This window comes from Bison bison, unplaced genomic scaffold, assembly GCF_000754665.1.
Source record: "Bison bison bison isolate TAMUID 2011002044 unplaced genomic scaffold, Bison_UMD1.0 scf7180017864260, whole genome shotgun sequence".
Taxonomy (NCBI): Eukaryota; Metazoa; Chordata; class Mammalia; order Artiodactyla; family Bovidae; genus Bison; species Bison bison.
Window position 1 is genome coordinate 81,181 of NW_011494832.1, and position 18,347 is coordinate 99,527.

Sequence of the window (18,347 nt, forward strand, 5' to 3'; positions counted from 1 at the left end):
CTTTTTTTTCTCTCTGTTCCTCCAAGAGAAGGTTGGAGTTTGTCAAGGGGAACTTTTACAAATACAGTGACAAACAAATAAAAGCACTGAAACATAGGCATGGGTGACTTTTAAAATATAGATGAAGACTATCCACAAAAACGTGAATGTAAATTATCTGAGTGAAATTATGGAGATTTTCCTTTCTCAGAGTTTTTATTGTCTAATTGTTTTATAATGAATATGTAATACTTTAATGACTTGAGAAAACTAAGCTGTTTCTAGTTTGGAAAGAGCAAAAGACAAAGGTTCCCAAACTTTGTTAATTCTTGGCACTCATAGGTCAAAAAAAATACCTAACTAATAGTTCCATTTACTAAGTAATCAAATCCAAATAATTTAATGTATATTTATGTCTGACAACTTAAGAACTGTTTGTAAAAATAATGCATATAAATTGAAATAAAGTGTTATTACATTCTTAAATAACTACAGCAATTTATTAATGAATTTGTGTGGCTTGTGGACACTGCACAACCCTTTAAACTTGCCAGTCAGACACCACTACCCTCATTTCCTGTGCACTTTTGATTTTTGTGTAGTACTTGTTTTCTAAATCACAGCGACCAAAGTTTGCAAACCTTTGGTATGACTGAAACCAATGTAGTAGGAACTAATGTGGAAACTGTGAACTACTCAAACTAGAAGTTTGCCTAGTATCTGACAGGTGTCCCTATTTCCCATGAAAGTCTCACAGAGAATGAGCTCTCCTTGGGACCCTGGGGCACTTTGGTGTATAGTTTGGGAACCCACAGGAGAAGAAATAAAAAGGATAGGTATCGGATCCAAATTTAGCAAGAAGTTCCAGCCCCAAAACCTACCAGCTGGTATAGCTCACAAGGAAGCCAGTGCCTTTGATCCTCTTCCTTGCTTTCATCTCATCTACACCCAAATATGACTGTTTCTCATCATCTCAAGACCTGTTCTATCACTGGGGTTTGACACAGAGTTCCTGTTTCCTCTTGGAGAACAACAGGAGGTTCTCAGCTCCCTTGCATGGCAAAGGAGAAGGACAAGCCCTAATCATGAAGTAAATAATGAAGATTGTTTTTTCTGGCCGAGGTTCCTAGCTCTGTCCACTTTCCAGATTCCATTTAAGGTTTCCTTCATGTTTCCCAGAGCAGTGGTTCTCCAGAATTCTTTCATTGTAATTATGGTGAACCTGTGTTTTTTGGGGTTTTGGGTGTTTTACTTATTTGTGTGTTCCTCAGAGCAAGGAAGAAGAAAGCCATGCTGGAAACTTGGGAACAGTATCTACATGACTCTCTTTAAACATAAACTTTCTTTATCATAAAATTGTTTGGGGTTTTGTATTCTGTTTCAAAATGCATCTGTGTGTGTTGGTAGGAAAGCTGTGGTTTAAATTATTTACCACTGCATAAAGTTGATGCTCCAGAAACTTGAGCCATGTGTATCCTGTGGATTTGAATTTGGGGGCACTCCCCCAGTTTGAGATGCACAACAGATGCAGTTAAGGGTGGCAGACATTACCACCAACAAAGAGGAGGCATTTCGTCATGGGGCCAAAAGCAACCATGTCCTTGACCTCGCAGGCTGCTGTGTCTGATCATGAGCTTACCTTCTTGTTGGTTCCTTGCAGCAGGCCCTTCCATGGGGGACTGGCTCCCTTCTCTGGCCACCCCTATTCCTTTGCTCCTGAGTAACCCACTCAGAAAATTCTACAGGCAGTTGTTCTTTGGGATGAAGAAAGTTGCCATCTCTCCTGTTATTTTCTCTTCTTGTAGCTCACTGAGGCTTGTACTTCACACACAGACTAAATCCAGAAAACCTTATATATAAGTACACTTAGTGACAGGCGGTTTCGCTCTGACTCTGCCACAGACATGGGAGAAGACAGCCATGCTTCTGGAGGTGCTGGTGGGCACCTTGGTCCTGCTGTCCTGGAGACACAGTCTACAGGACGCTGATCCACCATTGTAGATCCAAACATACCTTTTACAATGATACACTGTCACTGTATCACCCTCACAAGACATATTTCATATCCTTTGTTTGTGCCACCTTGGCCTGAGCCTCATCTTACTTGCCCTAAATGCAAAGCCAACTCCTAGAAGGTTTTACGGCTTCTTTCTGTTTGGAGCCAACTAGCCAAGTGCCTCAGGATGAAACAGAGCAAAGTAAAGAGGAAAGAATTCCAGGTCACAAGGAGACTGTAGAGTCCACCTTAATGTTGTGGAGAAGGTCATTAGAAGAAGTTAGAAATGCTGGGAGCTGACTATAATTCTTTTTAAAACTGAAAGTGTGAGAATAGATTTGGCTTGGCTAACAAGTTCTTTGAAGCTTATTTTTGTGATGTTTGAATGTTTATTTCTCAGAGTGCATTCAGGTTTGTGTCTCTTTCAGGTGGTTATGGGAACTGGCATTTCGGCTGGGTTTAACCTGCATGAATCGTACAATGTGGATGTCGTTGGCACACTTCCTCTGGGGTAGGAAAATAGTTATAAGTAACAGTATGACTTGAATAATCAGTGGATGGATATCTTATATCTCCTACTTTAATGTTCTTGAAATGAAAAATCATTTTCTCCTATATATCAAATAGCTAAAAGGGTTTGGAGGTTTTGTTTTTTTTTTAGCTTGTGTATGTGTGGCAGAGGTTATTGTGGTAAAAATAATAATAATAACATAAAATTCACCATTTTAATCATTAAGTGCATAGTTCAGTATACTAAGTACAGTCACATTGTTGTGAAACAGATCTCCAGAACTTTTTCACCTTGCAAATCTGAAACTCTGTACTGTTAAACAATAACTCTCCTTTCTGCTTTTCCTCCAGCCCCTACTTTCTATCTCTATGAATCTGATTATTTTAGTACTCATGACTGGCTTATTTCATTTAGCATAATATCATCAAGGTTCATGTTACAGCATGTGACAGGATTTCCTTCCTCTTTAAAGTGGAATAAAATTCCACAGTGTGTCTGTACCACGCTTTGTTTATCCATTCGTTCATTGATGGACATTTGGGTTGCTTCCACCTTTTAGCTATTGTGACTGATCCTGCTATGAACATGAGTATACAACTATCTCTTGAAGACCCTGTTTTTAGTTGTTTTGGATATACACATAGAAGTGGGATTGCTAGATCATATGATAGTTCTAGTTTAACTTTTTGAGAACCTCCATACTGTTTTCCATAATTGTTGCACCATTTTACAGTCCCACCAACAATGGCATGTGGTTTTTCATTTTTTTTCCTATATAGCACTTACCAGTTTTTTATTAATAGATATCTTCCTGGGTAGCATAGGAGTTAAAAGCAAAATGACCTTAATCTAGCCTGTCACTTACTAGCTTTGTGACCTTGGGCAAGTCACATACCATCTCAAAGCCTCAGTTTCCTCCTCTGCCAAGTAAGCATGGTAATTAGTGACTCTCCGAGGGGCAGTTGTGAGACCTCCGGTGAAGTGCAGGTAAAGCGGTCCACGTAGCACCTGGCACACAGTGCATGGTCTAGACATGTTAATTGAAAGCCCTGTGGCTCATTATTTCAACCAGTTTTCTTGTTTTAGACCACATATTGCTGCTTTGCTTCATCTGTTTTTCTCTTATCTAATTCTACATTTTTTTAATTTTACTATTATTTTTTATATTTAAAGGAGTAAGAGTGACTACGAGCCTCTCCTGGTCTCATCTGTCCCTCCTTGATCATCTCTGGCTCTCTCTGTATCTCTCTGTGTGTCTCTCTGTCTTTTTGTCCCTGGTACCGTCTGTTTCTTGCCACCCACCCTGTCCTCTCCTTGCAAAAGAACAGAGTCAGACATTTGCCCAGATGTTGGATATTGAAAGAACCTGGCATATTCCATCAGGGCTTGCCCCAGGGACCAGCTAAGAATCTCCAGGGAAGCCCAGGGAGGAGGAGTTGCTCTCCAAGCCAAAGTTCACCCAGGGAGCAAGTATTGAAGGAGGAAGCCTGCACTCAGCTTCAATGAATTGCTATCATAAATGAGTTACTTATGACTCATTTAAAAGTATAACAGTGATAATCCTTGCTTTTCTACTTGGACTTATAATTTTTTAAGTACTTTTATACCCCCATGTCAATTGATGGCTCACAATAACACTGTTGACGTGTTATCCTCACTTAGCAGATTAAAAAGTCCATTTATTCTCAGTTATTCAGCATATATTTGTTGAATGCCTACTAAGTGCTAGGGACACAGGAGTTAAAAACAGAAGTGAACATGGAAGCAAAAAAGTCTTTGCTCTCATGGAGCTGATATTCTACTAGGAGAAATAGGCAGTACATCAGTGGTGAGACATGCCGTAAGACAGGGGAAGCCGGGTAAGAGACAGGAGGGGCTGGGGTTGCTCTTTTAGGTAGGGTGTCAGGGAAGGTGACATTTGAGAGATGTGAGTGCCGTTCAGTGAGTCCCAGCCTGGAGTCAGAACTCAGTCTTCTGATACCCAGTTGTGTGATCTTTCCATTACCTCACACCTGCGTCACTAACATAGTCATGTGATAAACACAAGTCTTTGGATCCAATAGATAACCCTATTCAATAACTAATCACAAGTAATTTACATGGTGAATTTTTACACTTAGATTTCTCCTTTTTAAAATTCACATGCCACCATAATTCCTACCTAATACCTTCCTTTCCCTATTGCATTATACCCAAATATGCTTTCCCTCTATTAGTAAAAGCTAAACCTTAAAAAAAAAAAAGTACCGTTTTGAAACTTGGCTTCCCAGAAACCTTATCTTTATGGAACTTTGCTCAAAACCAGGCAGGAAACCAATAATGCCTGTCTAACATCCTATCTATGTACAGTCATACCACTTCAGTGATATATGAGCCTCATTGCCAAACAACAGTGGTTTATTGGCTCACAGTTTGTCCGTGTAGGTGAGGCTCAACTGAGTGATTGTCTCTCTTAGGATCTCTCAGGCAGCCACAGACTCTAAAGAGATGACTAGGGCTGGAGGAACCAAGAGGACCTCTGTCTGACAGCTCAGCTGCAGTGGCTGGAACAGCTGAGGGCTGGCTGGCATCTTCTCTCCACACAGGTCTCCAGCAGGGTAGCCAGGGTCTCTGTGTGTCGGCTCAGGCCAACAGGACAGAAGAGCAGAAGCTGCCAAGTGGCTTACCGCACTTATTCAGCATCACTCCCACCACGTTCTGGTCAAAGCAAATCAAATGGCCAGCCCGGATTCAACTAGAGGGGAAACAGATGACATCTAGATATGGGAGCAGCACACACATGTAAGGGAGGAATTGTTAGTGATTGTATTAGAAAACACTGCTGTAACTACCACACTTAACCACACACACACACAGGCACACACACTTAAATACACAATACAGTGTCCAGAAATTGATAGATGACTGTTAAAAGATCCCATTCATGGCAATATATCACATTCCTTGGTTCACGTTCCTTCTCTTAATTCATTGCTGCATACATTCTTTTCTCATATTCTTATTCCTCAGACCCAAACCTGCTGCCATGCCTTCTCTCCTGATTAATGCTTATGCAGCAAAGTTGCAGGGAAAAACAGTAAGTTCCATAGTCAGACCTCCTGGGTCTGATCCCAGCTCTGTCTTCAGCAGATCACTTAACTCTGCTAATATCCATTTTTTTTACCTATAAATTGGGATAATAATGACACCTATGTAAAAGGATTGTTGTAAGGACAAATGAGATGCCATTTGTCAAGCATGCAGCACATAACTTGAGTTTAACACATGCTAGGTTCCTTTCCTTTGCTCCCCTCCCTTTCCCTTACCCCAGAACCTGAGACAACCCCTTCATCATGATATGACACAGTATGAGAAATAACACGGAGAGGCAGGTTCTTCACAGTTTTTGTTGAACTTGGTAGATAAGTCCTTTGATCTTGGACAAATTGCTTGACCTCACCATGCCTCATTTTCCTCATCTGTAAAATGGGGATTATAATGGTGCCTAGCTCACTGTGCTATTAGAGATAGGTAAACACAGAACCTGGCACAAAAAGAAGCACTAATAAATGACTATAAAAATATAATGCTGTGCATCAGTTAATTGTTGTTGTTATTATTTAGCCCAATGCCTTGAATTGGAGCAGGTGCCTTTGAAAACCTCTATTGCCCTTTCCCCCATACAATTCCAGGGAATACCTATTCTGTCTTTTAGGACAAAGGTTCCAAACTATAGGAATGGACCACAAAATTAGGTTCCCCATTAGGACGCTCCAGGAGTCATATTTATGGCCCCTCCAGACTCCTAGGGTTCCCAGGTGAGACCCAAGGAGTATAATCTGCTGCTGCTCCTTTCCCATGTGAGAAACTCACCTAAAGGGATGTGGGGGGAAAAGCAGAGTCCTTACATCAAATAGCAAGGGAGAGCAGTGAGTATCCCTGGTGTTGCCTAGACAGTAGTAATTCTCCAATAAGATAGCCTTATCCAGCTCCCTCCTCACCTCTGTTTTGGTTTGAATGTCTTGTGGCATCTGAGCGCTTCACTGACCCTCTCTTCTTCCTACTCTTGAGTCTTACTTACCCCTGCCATACAGGGAGCCGTGAGGTATGGGGTTACTCCTTTTCTAAATAAAATGGCATTGGATCTCTGCTGATAACCCATTCAGGTTGAAAGCTGACACTCTGGGGGTGGGGCCTGGAAAGAACCTGTGCGTCAAAGAGGGCCCTGCTTTTTGCCCAGAAACAAGTACCCAAGTGCTGATTACCTCATCTGCAGATAGTGCCCCTCCCCCTACTAAAATGCTGCCCTCTAGCTGCATGGTTTTTTCCAATGGTCACAACACCCAGGTTAAAGTCAGCTTCACTTTTCAGGCTGCTACCTCCAGCCAATCCAGACATCAGCCTCTTCCACCTCGTGTACGTGGATGCCATTGCCATAGCCATCGTTGGATTCTCAGTCACCATCTCAATGGCCAAGACCTTGGCAAATAAGCATGGCTACCAGGTTGATGGCAATCAGGTAAAAATAATTAATTTCCTGCAGATGCTTCCTAGCGGTATGGTCATCTTACTCTACTGTGGGAGGCATTAAATCATCAGAATACTGAGGTACTGAATCCTACCTCACTTCATCAGTCGGTGAAATCTCCACTCTGAAGTTTACAGTTTGCCAAACTCCTCTAGGTGCTGTCCCTACTTTAAAGCCCAGAGCTTGAGAGACTAATATTTTTCCAGAACCATTTTTACTCTACTCAGAAGCTTTCTCTTTGTTCATTAAACTTTGAGTTTATGATTCTTCACTCGAATATATTATTTGCTGCCATCTTTTATAAGATAGCTGCAGATAAATTATTTAATCTGAACAAATTATTTAATCTGAATGAGCCATTAGTTGGGCTTGAAGTGTTACTGTAACACTGTGTAGTTCTAAGAGGAGACTAGATGTTCTATGTTTGTGTGAGACACAGTGATCCAACTAGGAAGACCAGAAGTTGCCCTGAGAAAAAGACTCACTCTCTGGTCCAAAGAGGACACTGGCGTGGGTTCCTGGATGAACATGAGCCCAGGCATTTAAAGATGCCAGTAGTCCTATCCACCAATAATTTTCTCTTAAACGTCAAAAATATTTTGTCCCTGTTGCTGTAGTTTTCTTTTAAAAACAAAAATATTAATTGTGTAGAGAGTGTGTTTAAGAAAGAGGGGGCTAGGTGATGATCACAGCATTTATCTCTAACACAATAAAAATTCAAAATGTTTTTCTCCTACCTTAAATTATGCAAAAATTCCTATTTTGAACTCATGCTAAACAAATTTTTATATCTGGAAAGAGAATGAATAGACAGTCCATACTGTTGAAGATGTCCATTAAATGGGTCATCAAGCCTGTCTTCCTGAAAAATAACTGACCTCTTTTGTGCTTTCCTTCCACATGGAAAAGGAGCTCATTGCCTTGGGACTGTGCAATTCCATTGGCTCACTCTTCCAGACTTTTTCAATTTCATGCTCCTTGTCTCGAAGCCTTGTTCAGGAGGGAACTGGAGGGAAGACACAGGTGTGTATGCCACTGGCACCTAAGGTCTGGTGATTTGCATGATAAACTAATCTCCTGATTATATTCTGCCTGAAGATCCATGCTCCAGTGAGCTGTGTATGAATCAGAGAAAGGCATGATTGGTTGAAGCAAATCACAAGGAACTGAATCTACAGAAAAGGAGTATATTCACCAGTCAAATCAAAAAAATTAACACTCCTGGCTACCAGTAAACCTCAAGGTTCAGACATAGGATGTTGTCATGAAAGCCTGAGAGTGAGTGTGGGCAGATTGCCAGCCCCGTTCCATAGAACTTTCTGCAGTGATGGAAATGTTCGATATTTGTACTGTCCAGTATGGCAGCCACTAGTCACATGGCCTTCTCGAGCACTTGAAATGTGGCTAGCGCAACCAAGACCTGAATTTTTAATTTTATTTAATTTACTTTTTACAAATGAAATAACCACACGTGGCTACTGCAAATGGACAGCAAAGCCATGTCTGAACTCTTCTGGCCCCTGTGTGTCTTAGGTCTGCACCATATCTCCTTTTCTCCACCACTGCATGGGCATTTCATTCAGAGTCTTTAAGCATTTCAGCTTCTGTTTAAAGGCTAAAAGACTTCCTGGTGGCTCAGCTGGTAAAGAATCCACCTGCAATGCGGTAGACCTGGGTTCAGTCTCTGGCTTAGGAAGATCCCCTGGAGAAGAGAACAGCTGCCCACTCCAGTGTTCTAGCCAGGAGAATTTCATGGACTGTGTAGTCCATGGGGTCACAAAGAGTCGGACATGACTGAGCGACTTTCACCTGAAGGCTCTAAGAGGAACCAAAACCTCAGAAACAGTGGGAAACAGTTACAGGTTTATGTAATGGTATGGCTGACTTATGTGAAGCCATATCTTTCCATAGTGATTTTCAAGAGACTAAGAGGAGCCTATGTCCCACTTTTCACTCAAGTCTCCTAAAAGCCCCTTCCATGTGTCTTTTCTCTTCCAGCTTGCAGGTTGTTTGGCTTCACTAATGATTCTGCTGGTCATATTAGCCACTGGATTTCTCTTTGAATCACTACCTCAGGTGTGTACCTTGGACTTGGTGAGAGGTTTTTCCATGTGTAGAGATTTTACAGTTTTGTTAGTTGATATATTTGTGACTCTCGTGGGTTTTTACTATAACCCTAGTAGGGTAGTAGCAAAAAGGGTCAACACTAGGGTCAATATCCTCTTCCGCAATCTGCCAACACGGACCTACGGGAAGCCTTCTCAACATCTCTGGTTCTGTTTCCTTATCCGCAAAGTGGAGGTTTGGGTTTGGCTTATCTCCAAGGTCCCTTCTCTCTGATCTTCTATGACCTTATACTTCTATTAAAAATTTGAGATGGCCTACACTCATAAAACATTTAATCTAGTAGAACTTAGGAACAATATAGAGTAGAAAACTCATGATGCAGGAAGACCATGGGGGAAATCATTCCTTGAGTACCATTGAATGCTAAACCTCTTGGCCACCATACAGGTTTGCTACTAGGATCTAAACCTGGTTTTCCAGGGCCATTTTAGCTAACCAAGTCCTGAAAATCCAGGTGTTCTTGGCTCCAAGCGTACCATGACTGCTGTGTAGGAAGTGAGTGGAGAGAGGATGTGGGGAGGGCAGCAGGAGGACAGTGAGGAGCCAGCAAGGCTCCTGAGGACACAGTGTATCAGGGGGTCTCTGGACACAAGAGGAGAGGCAAGTGTGGATGTGCTGTGTTTCAGGCTGTGCTGTCGGCCATTGTGATCGTCAACCTGAAAGGAATGTTTATGCAATTCTCAGATCTCCCCTTTTTCTGGAGAACCAGCAAAATAGAGCTGGTAAGTAACAAAAGTGATTGTTAGGTGAGTATGTCATGGCAACAAATGAGTATGTCATAGCAACAAATGAATTGTTGCTGGTAAAAATGTGAGAAAGATAAGGTACTGTGGCCAGTTATTATATGCAGTATCCAGTTAAGCAAGGCTAAGTACTGTATGTGTGTGTGTGTGTGTGTGTGTGTGAGACTCAGGAAGTTTTTCACATGATTCTACCTAAACCTCTCTGTCTTTTGTTTAGACCATCTGGCTTACCACTTTTGTTTCCTCCTTGTTCCTGGGACTGGACTATGGTTTGATTACTGCTGTGATCATCGCACTGCTGACTGTGATTTACAGAACACAGAGGTGAGAGTGCAGATTGGCTTGGTTGTGTTTTCTGCCTGACACTTCAACAGTGACTTTAGATACAGACCAAAGCTCAACCTGGTCAAAGAAAGCTCTTTGATTACTTCTGGTCTGCGTGAGAGGGAGCTGAGGACTCACTGGGCTTGCTGGCTAAATAAACAAAATGACAAATGAAAAACTCAATAGGATGTTGCCAGATGCTCTATTCTGTCACAGTGTATAATTACATTAGTGACTTTTTGAAAAGAGCCCAATTTGTCTCACGGTTCCTCCCACTCCAGCCCCTGTGGCCCCCTGGCTTCCTTGCGCTCTTCTGAATAAACTATGTATTCTTGCAGTCTTTGGCACTGAGTGCTGACATAGGTTTTGATGATGTGGAGCAGACTCTGGCAGCAAGTTACCATATGTGGGGCTTCAGCTGCTCCTTCCTCCACCCTGAACTGTTATCACCTGTCATCTCTTCTCCTAGCAGGAAGCTGAGCCCAATGGAGAAGGTATAAAAGAACTTTTTTTAAAAAAAATAGTGTATTCATGATAAATAAATAACTCACTACGAAGAAAAAATAAAGAAATATTGTTTCCAAATAGCCTGACTTTGGAGTCAGACAACCCTGGATTCAAGTCCCAGCTTTCACCCTCTATATACTCTGTCATTTTACATGATGGCGTCGATCTCTGCCTCTATAAAATGAGTCTAATGCTTGCTCCCTCAGAGAGTCACAGTGAGGTTCAGATGAGGATAATGCATGTGAAGAGCCTAGCACAGTGCCTGACTCATACTATGCACCCAATAAATTTAACACAGGAGGAATGAAAATGAGGTTAGTCTGCTTTTGCCTGTAGTTGCAAATCATGTGATAGTTCTTAAAGTTTTGATTGTGGTTTATTGAAGAGCTGCTAGATGGAGAATGGTGGGATGCTTCCCACTCTGAAGGAAGGAAATGAGCATTTTCATCAAAAACTACATAAAGGGAAATGTTAACATGTGGAATCTAAACTCAAGATAAGAATTACACTGTTTTCATAACAAACTACCCTGTCACTCATTTTTATGTAAAAAGAAGTCCCCTACTTGTTTTCATAAAGACATTATTAGTACATGCAAGATTTCTTTATCTCAGAGCTTTAGTGAACATCATGGTTTTAAAATATCTTTATCTTTTATGATGTAGATACAGACAAAGGTCCATATAGCCAAAACTGTGGTTTTTCCAGCAGTCATGTAGGGATGTGAGAGTTGGACCATAAAGAAGGCTGAGCGCCAATGAATTGATGCTTTCAAACAATGGTTCTGGAGAAGACTCTTGAGAGTCCCTTGAACAGCAAGGAGATCAAACCAGTCAATCCTAAAGGAAATCAACCCTGAATATTTATTGGAAGGACTGATGCTGAAGCTGAAACTTCAATACTTTGGCCACCTGATGTAAAGAGCTGACTCACTGGAAAAGACCCTGATGCTAGGAAAACTTGAGGGCAGGAGGAGAAAGGGATGACAGAAGATGAGATGGTTGGATGGCATCACTGACTCAATGGACATGAGTCTGAATGAACTCTGGGAGATAATGAAGGAAAGGGAAGCCTGGCATGCTGCAGTCCATGAGGTCCCAAAGAGTCAGACATGACTTAGCAACTAAACAACAACAAATACCCTTTAAGAAGCCATGGTATAGAATTCAAGATTTTTTTTCACTTTTTGTTTTTTTCACCCAAATAGTAGTTTGTGATTTCTTATCATAAATTTTAAAGTTAGGTTTTTTTTTAATGCTCTGCTTCTTTTTCTCTCCCAAATGATTTAGTAAAGTTCATTTTTTATGTTTTGTCCCTGATTGGGCTGGGTCTTTGTCGATTAGAGTTTGGGGAGCCACTACTCAGGCTACTTGTTTGTTTTCAGCTGCTAATCTTTTTCTGTAATTGGAGCAGGCTGTCCAGAGAGGGCTAGTGCTTCATTGGCTTTGCTTGTCTTGCAAACACCCAGATTCCCTCATAGCCAACAAGCTTAAGGGACAGTCAGTTCATCAGCAAATAGTTCAGGATACCTCCTTCCTGTAGGTGATGTGGGCAATGATATAAATGTGACAGAAATTCAGCTTCCCCCCCCCACAACTGAGGTGGGGGTAGACATATTAAAATAATTATAAGCTTTTCTTAAAAATTATAATCTTAATTGGATAAATTTTTTTCAAGGAGTTCTATGTTCTCATAGAGATGCTAGGCTAAGGGATATCGCAGTAAATAAAACATGGCCCTTCCATTCAAAAAGGCTTCACTCTCCTAAGAATGATAGATTCATAATGATGATGATGATGCTAATCATGGTAATGAAGTAATGGTGGCATTAAATTAGTGTGGTTATGTGCCTGGCTCTGTGCAAAGATCCATGCTTTGTATCATTTCATCCTTATATGCCGATGACTATTAGACCTGAGGGTTTTCAGTGCTGCTCCAGCTGGTCGGGAAGACGAGCCTGGAGATTTACAGTCCACAGGGTAGCAAAGAGTTGGAGGTAACTGAAGTGACTTAGCATATGGACCACACAAAACACAAGTAACCTGGAGACATGCGAGGTGCTGGAGGACCAGAGCACTGCTGTGGGCACACAGGGGAGGAGGAGAGCTCTCTGGCTGGGTGAGCGGGGTCTCAGTGTATGAGGACTTCAACAGACAGATGCGGAAAAGTCTTCCCGACCAGCTGGAGCAGCACTGAAAACCCTCAGGTCTAAATACTCCTTGTTTCTTTTCTAGTCACCCCAAGGAGCAAGAAAGTCTTTCTTTATGAACTCTGATGGGGTTTTATCTGGGAAGAGGCCCTGGAGGAGGAAGTGGCAACTCACTGCAGTATTCTTGCCTGGAGAATCCCATAGGCAGAAGAGCCTTGAGGGCTACAGTTCATGGGGTCACAAAGAGTTGGACACGACTGAGCAATTCACATACACGCACACACAATTTGTAATATAAAAGTAATCATTAGTGAAAGTCATTCAGTCGTGTCCAACTCCTTGCAACCCTATGGACTATACACTCCATGGAATTCTCCAAGCCAGAGTACTGGAGTGGGTATCCTATCTCTTCTCCAATAGATCTTCCTGACCCGGGAATCAAACAGGGTCTCCTGTCTTGCAGGCAGATACTTTACCAGCTGAGCCACTTCCTCCTCCAGGGCCTCTTCCCGACCCTGGGATCAAACCCTCATCTCTGATGTCTCCTGCTTTGGCAGGCAGGTTCTTTACCACTGTTGCCACCTATGGTCTGTGTGTTAACCCCTACTCACCCCTGCCCCCTGGCAACTAGATTGCAACATATGGACAACATTTTGAGTCTCTTTTAAAAGGTTTTCTCATAATTGTGAACTCAGCTGAGAACCTTTCTTCTTGTCTACAGTATCAGTTCTTGGTGTTATATTTGTCCACAGTCATCACTAGACTGTGAGCATGAGCAACTTAATTGTAGAGGTGAGATTCCTGGAGCCCAGAACCAGCACATGATTGTGTGTTCTCTGAATGTTTGTTGAGGGAACCCACCTAGAAAAACCTGTGACATTTCTGCTGTAGATTCTAACTCACAAAGCAGTTGTACATACATGCTGAGGAATACCAGAGCATGGTAACAAGGCCATGAAATGTCAAAGAAAAGACCTTGAGCCATATTCTGGGTCTGCCAAGCTCTCTAACTTGAACAGCTCACCTAACCCCACTGGACTTCAGTTTCTCTTCCACATGATGGCAGAAATAAACCCAGTATACGTTTAATGGGCTATAATAAGGTAATATCAGGTGTTTAAGAAATAGTACCTATCATCATTTCACTGTCTACTTTGATCCAGACTGTAAAGATATAGGAATTTGTGTTCTTGAAAAATAATGTTTAAAATCTCTTCATTTGGGACTTTGTTAGCAGTCCAGTAGCTAAGACTCTACACTCCCAATGCAAGGGCAATGTTCAATTCCTGGTCAAGGAACACAAAATCTCACATGCTGTGAGAGAGAGTCCACATGCTGCAACTAAAGATCTCCCATCCCACTGTGCAGATGAAAGATCCCACATCCCACAGCTAAGGCCCAGCACAGCCAAAGAAATCAATAAATAATTTTTTTTAAATCTACTCACTTGCTATTATTTTCTCCCATTCTGAGGGTTGTCTTTTCACCTTATTTATAGTTTCCTTTGCTATGCAAAAAGCCTTTACATTTAAGTAGGTCCCACTTGTCTTTTTTTGTTTTTATCTCCTTTATTCTAGAAGGTGGGTCGTAGAGGATCTTGCTGTGATTTATGTCATAGAGTGTTCTGCCTATGTTTTCCTCTGTGAGTTTTATAGTTTCTGGTCTTATGTTTAGGTCTTTAATCCATTTTGAGTTTATCTTTGTATATGCTGTTATGAAGCGTTCTAATTTCATTGTTTTACACATAGCTGTCCAGTTTTCCCAGTGCCTCTTATTGAAGAGACGGTCTTTTCCCCATTGTATATTCTTGACTCCTTTGTCAAAGATAAGGTGCCCGTAGGTGCATGGTTCATCTCTGGGCTTCGTCTTGTTCCACTGGTCTGTTTCTGTTTTGGGGCCAGTACCGTGTTGTCTTGGTGACTGTAGCTTTGTAGTATAGTCTGAGGTCAGGAAGGTTGATTCCTCCAGCTTCATTCTTCTTTTTCAAGATTGCTTTGCCTATTCAAAGTCTTTTGTGTTTCTATACAAATGGTGAAATTTTTTGTTCTAGTTCTGTGAAAAATGCCATTGGTAATTTGACAGGGATTGCATTGAATCTGTAGTCTGCATTTGGTAGTATAGTCATTTTCACAATATTGATTCTTCCAACCCAGCAACATGGACTATCTTTCCATCTGTTTTATGTCATCTTTGATTTCTTTCATCAGAGTCTTAATAATTTTCTGTATACAACTCTTTGATTCTGTAGGTAGGCTTACTGCTAGGTATTTTCTTTTTGTTGCAATAATTTTCTAATTTTTATGTTGTTAGTGTGTAGGAATACAAATAATAGCAAGTGAAACAACTGATGAAGCATTAATTTCCAAATTATACAAGCAGCTCATGCAACCCAACACCAGAAAAACAAGCACCCCAATCAAAAAGTAGGCAGAAGATGACCTAAACAGACATTTCTCCAAAGAAGACATACAAATGGCTGATAAACACATGAAAAGATGCTCAACATCACTCATTATTAGAGAAATGCAAATCAAAACTACAATGAGATACCACCTCACACTTGTCAGAATGGCCATCATCAAAAAATCTACAAACAATAAATGCTGGAGATGGGGTGGAGAAAAAGAACCTTCTTTCACTATTGGTGGGAATGTAAATTGATACAGCAACTATGGAATACAGTATGGTGATCCCTTAAAAAACTAGGAATAAAACTACCATATGACTCAACAATCCCATTTCTGGGCATATACCCTGAGAAAACCATAATTGAAAAAGACAAGTACCCCAGCTATTTACAATAGCTAGGACATGGAAGCAACCTAGATGTCTGTAAACAGATGAATGGATAAAGAAGCTGTGGTACAAAGCTGTGGTACATATATACAATGGAATATAACTCAGCCATAAAAAGGAACACATTGAGTCAGTTCTAAAGAAGTGGATGAACCTGGAGCCTATTATACAGAGTGGAGTAAGCAGAAAAAGAAAAACAAATATTAACGCATATACGTGGAATCTACAAAAGTGGTACTGATGAGCCTATTTGCAGGACAGCAGTTAAGACGCATACATAAAGAACAGACTTGTGGACACAGAGAGGCGGGGAGGAGACGGTGGGACAGATCGAGAGAGCAGCATGGAAACATATACGCTACCATATGTGAAACAGACAGCCAGTGGGAATTTGCAGTATGACTAGGGAACTCAAACCAGGGCTCTGTGACAACCTGGACGGGTGGGATGAGGAGGGAGGTGGGAGGGAGGGTCAAGAGGGAGGAGAGATATGTATACCTATGGCTGATATATGTTGATACACAGCAGAAACCAACATAATATTGTAAAGCAATTGTCCTTCAATTAAATATAAATTTTTAAAAAATCTATTCACACTAAACTTAAGGAAACTCCTATGCTGATTTGAATTTTTTGTTTTCTCCCCACACCTTCTGTTGATCCTCCAACCTCTTGCTCCACAAGTCAGTTCTCTTATTTCAAATAAAATGAAAATCCCCTCTCCTGCTTCAGAATTAGAGCAGGAAGATAATTCTGTGTCCCGAGCGACATGAAATCATGTCCCAGACGTGGTTTGAACTCTGCACAGCTCATTTTACCTCCCATATTTAAATCCTTAAGTCATTTGTCTGGAACAGATTGTGTGTATAATATGTGGATGGTATGTACCAGCATGTGTGTGGTGTTATGTGTGTGTGTATGTGGTGTGAGGCATATGTGCTGTGTATGTAAATTGTATATGTGTGAGGTGTATGTAGGTGGGGGGTGTGGGATGTGTTAGGTTTGGGATGGTACTGGGAATGCAAATTTAAGTGGAGCCCTTCTGAAAAGGGACCATAAAAGGACCAAATAAACAAAAAGAGAAAAGAACCAAGTATCCCTGAAGTCACTAGCAAATCCATACTGGATTTGCAAATGTGCAGAATCTTGTGTTTCCATCACTACCTGAACGTCAGCATGATAATACTCCTTCTCTGTCTGCAGTCCAAGCTACAAAGTCCTTGGGCAGCTTCCTGACACTGATGTGTACATTGATATAGATGCGTATGAGGAGGTAGGTCCTTTTTTCTATCACTTTAAATGGTTGTAAGCATATGTTGTGATTGGCTAATTATTATTTTTACTCAGGATAGAGAGTTAGGGGTGGAGATGTGGAAAGTGTGGTGGTCAGAGTGAAAAGTCTGAACTTCCATTTGCTGTCTGGATTCAGTTTTATAGTTTATACTATGCATCAGTTACACAGTCTGTTAATATTTATTTTTCCTCTTTTTTAATGAGGATAAATATATATTCTTGGACTTAAAGTATATGTTTACAAAATACCAAGACTGTTTGCCAGGGTGGTCTGTATGTGCGTGATTTCCTTCTGATGAATTCAAAGGGGTGATAAAATTCTAACATTAACCGTGTACAATGTAGGTGGTGGAGCTGTGGAATTCTTTTTTTTTTCTGCTTCATTTTTAGTGGTTAAAACCATGGCTTAAAATATCCTTGACTTTGAATTTTCTTTTCTGATGTGGAATCTCTTATGTAGAATCTTTTACAAAGTCTTCTTAAACTAGTTTTATCTGTTTGTTTTGTGTTTGGGAAGAATTTCTCAGACTCACTGTAAGATATTAATAAATTAGACTGCTAGTAGGATTGGTGTATTTTCCCCTTCCAAAGAATTATGTGCTTGATTACCTGTTTCCATCTGCATTCCAGAATTTCACGAGGCTTCTTGATATAATTTTCACCTGAGTCTGTTTTGACTCCTACCTACATTCTGTGAATAAACCAATATACACTTCTGTTCATTTTATGTGACTGCTTCTCACAGTTTGAGTGGCAGCTCCCCTCTCCTAGATTCGCTTTAAGTTTCTTCTTTGTATTTTATGGTTTAAAAAAAAATGAAACAAAGACTTTTAAAAGAAATGGGAAGATGTGCATTTTTAAAGGCCTTCCATTCAACATGCCTTCCTTCAGAACATGAGTAGGTCAGCTAGTCTGACATTTTATTTAAACTCTGTCAAAGGGTCCTTGGCAACATCTGTATTAATTTTCAAGTTGGAAAAGGGAGGCAGTTGAAGTTTTGATTCTGAAATATTTCCATATAATAAATTCACTGACATTTTATTTTTCAGGTGAAAGAAATTCCTGGAATAAAAGTATTCCAAATAAATGCCCCAATTTACTATGCAAATAGTGACTTATATAGCAATGCATTAAAAAGAAAGGTGAGTCACAAGGAATTAAGAGTGATTATTTCTGAGAAAGGAATCTAAAGATTGATAGGCATGTGAGGGTCACTTACATGTCTCTATATATCATTTATACGATTTCATTCTCTGCATCTCTATTTTTTAAAATTATAGTAAAATGTAACAAAATTTATCATTTTAATGATTTGCAATTATACAAGGCAGTGGATGGAATTAAGTACGTTTCAATTGTTGGCTAACCAACACCACTATTCTTTCTCTTTTAATATATACATATAGTTGTTTCAG

General features: G+C 40.6%; 1 protein-coding gene across 4 annotated transcripts in view; it reads left to right on the forward strand.

Annotated features, from left to right (window-relative positions):
• The window catches only part of SLC26A5 (solute carrier family 26 (anion exchanger), member 5), a 36,353-nt gene that overhangs the window by 13,667 nt on the left and 4,339 nt on the right, over nucleotides 1-18,347 (forward strand). For 2 of the 4 annotated variants that reach the window (XM_010848067.1, XM_010848066.1), the window contains exons 7-14: nucleotides 2,404-2,486; nucleotides 6,837-6,984; nucleotides 7,903-8,016; nucleotides 8,992-9,069; nucleotides 9,747-9,842; nucleotides 10,081-10,187; nucleotides 16,843-16,912; nucleotides 17,982-18,074. In XM_010848067.1, the coding sequence (XP_010846369.1) occupies nucleotides 2,404-2,486; nucleotides 6,837-6,984; nucleotides 7,903-8,016; nucleotides 8,992-9,069; nucleotides 9,747-9,842; nucleotides 10,081-10,187; nucleotides 16,843-16,912; nucleotides 17,982-18,074 (789 nt within the window). The remainder of the gene's footprint in view (nucleotides 1-2,403; nucleotides 2,487-6,836; nucleotides 6,985-7,902; nucleotides 8,017-8,991; nucleotides 9,070-9,746; nucleotides 9,843-10,080; nucleotides 10,188-16,842; nucleotides 16,913-17,981; nucleotides 18,075-18,347) is intronic. The other 2 variants (XM_010848069.1, XM_010848068.1) reach the window with 1 other exon arrangement.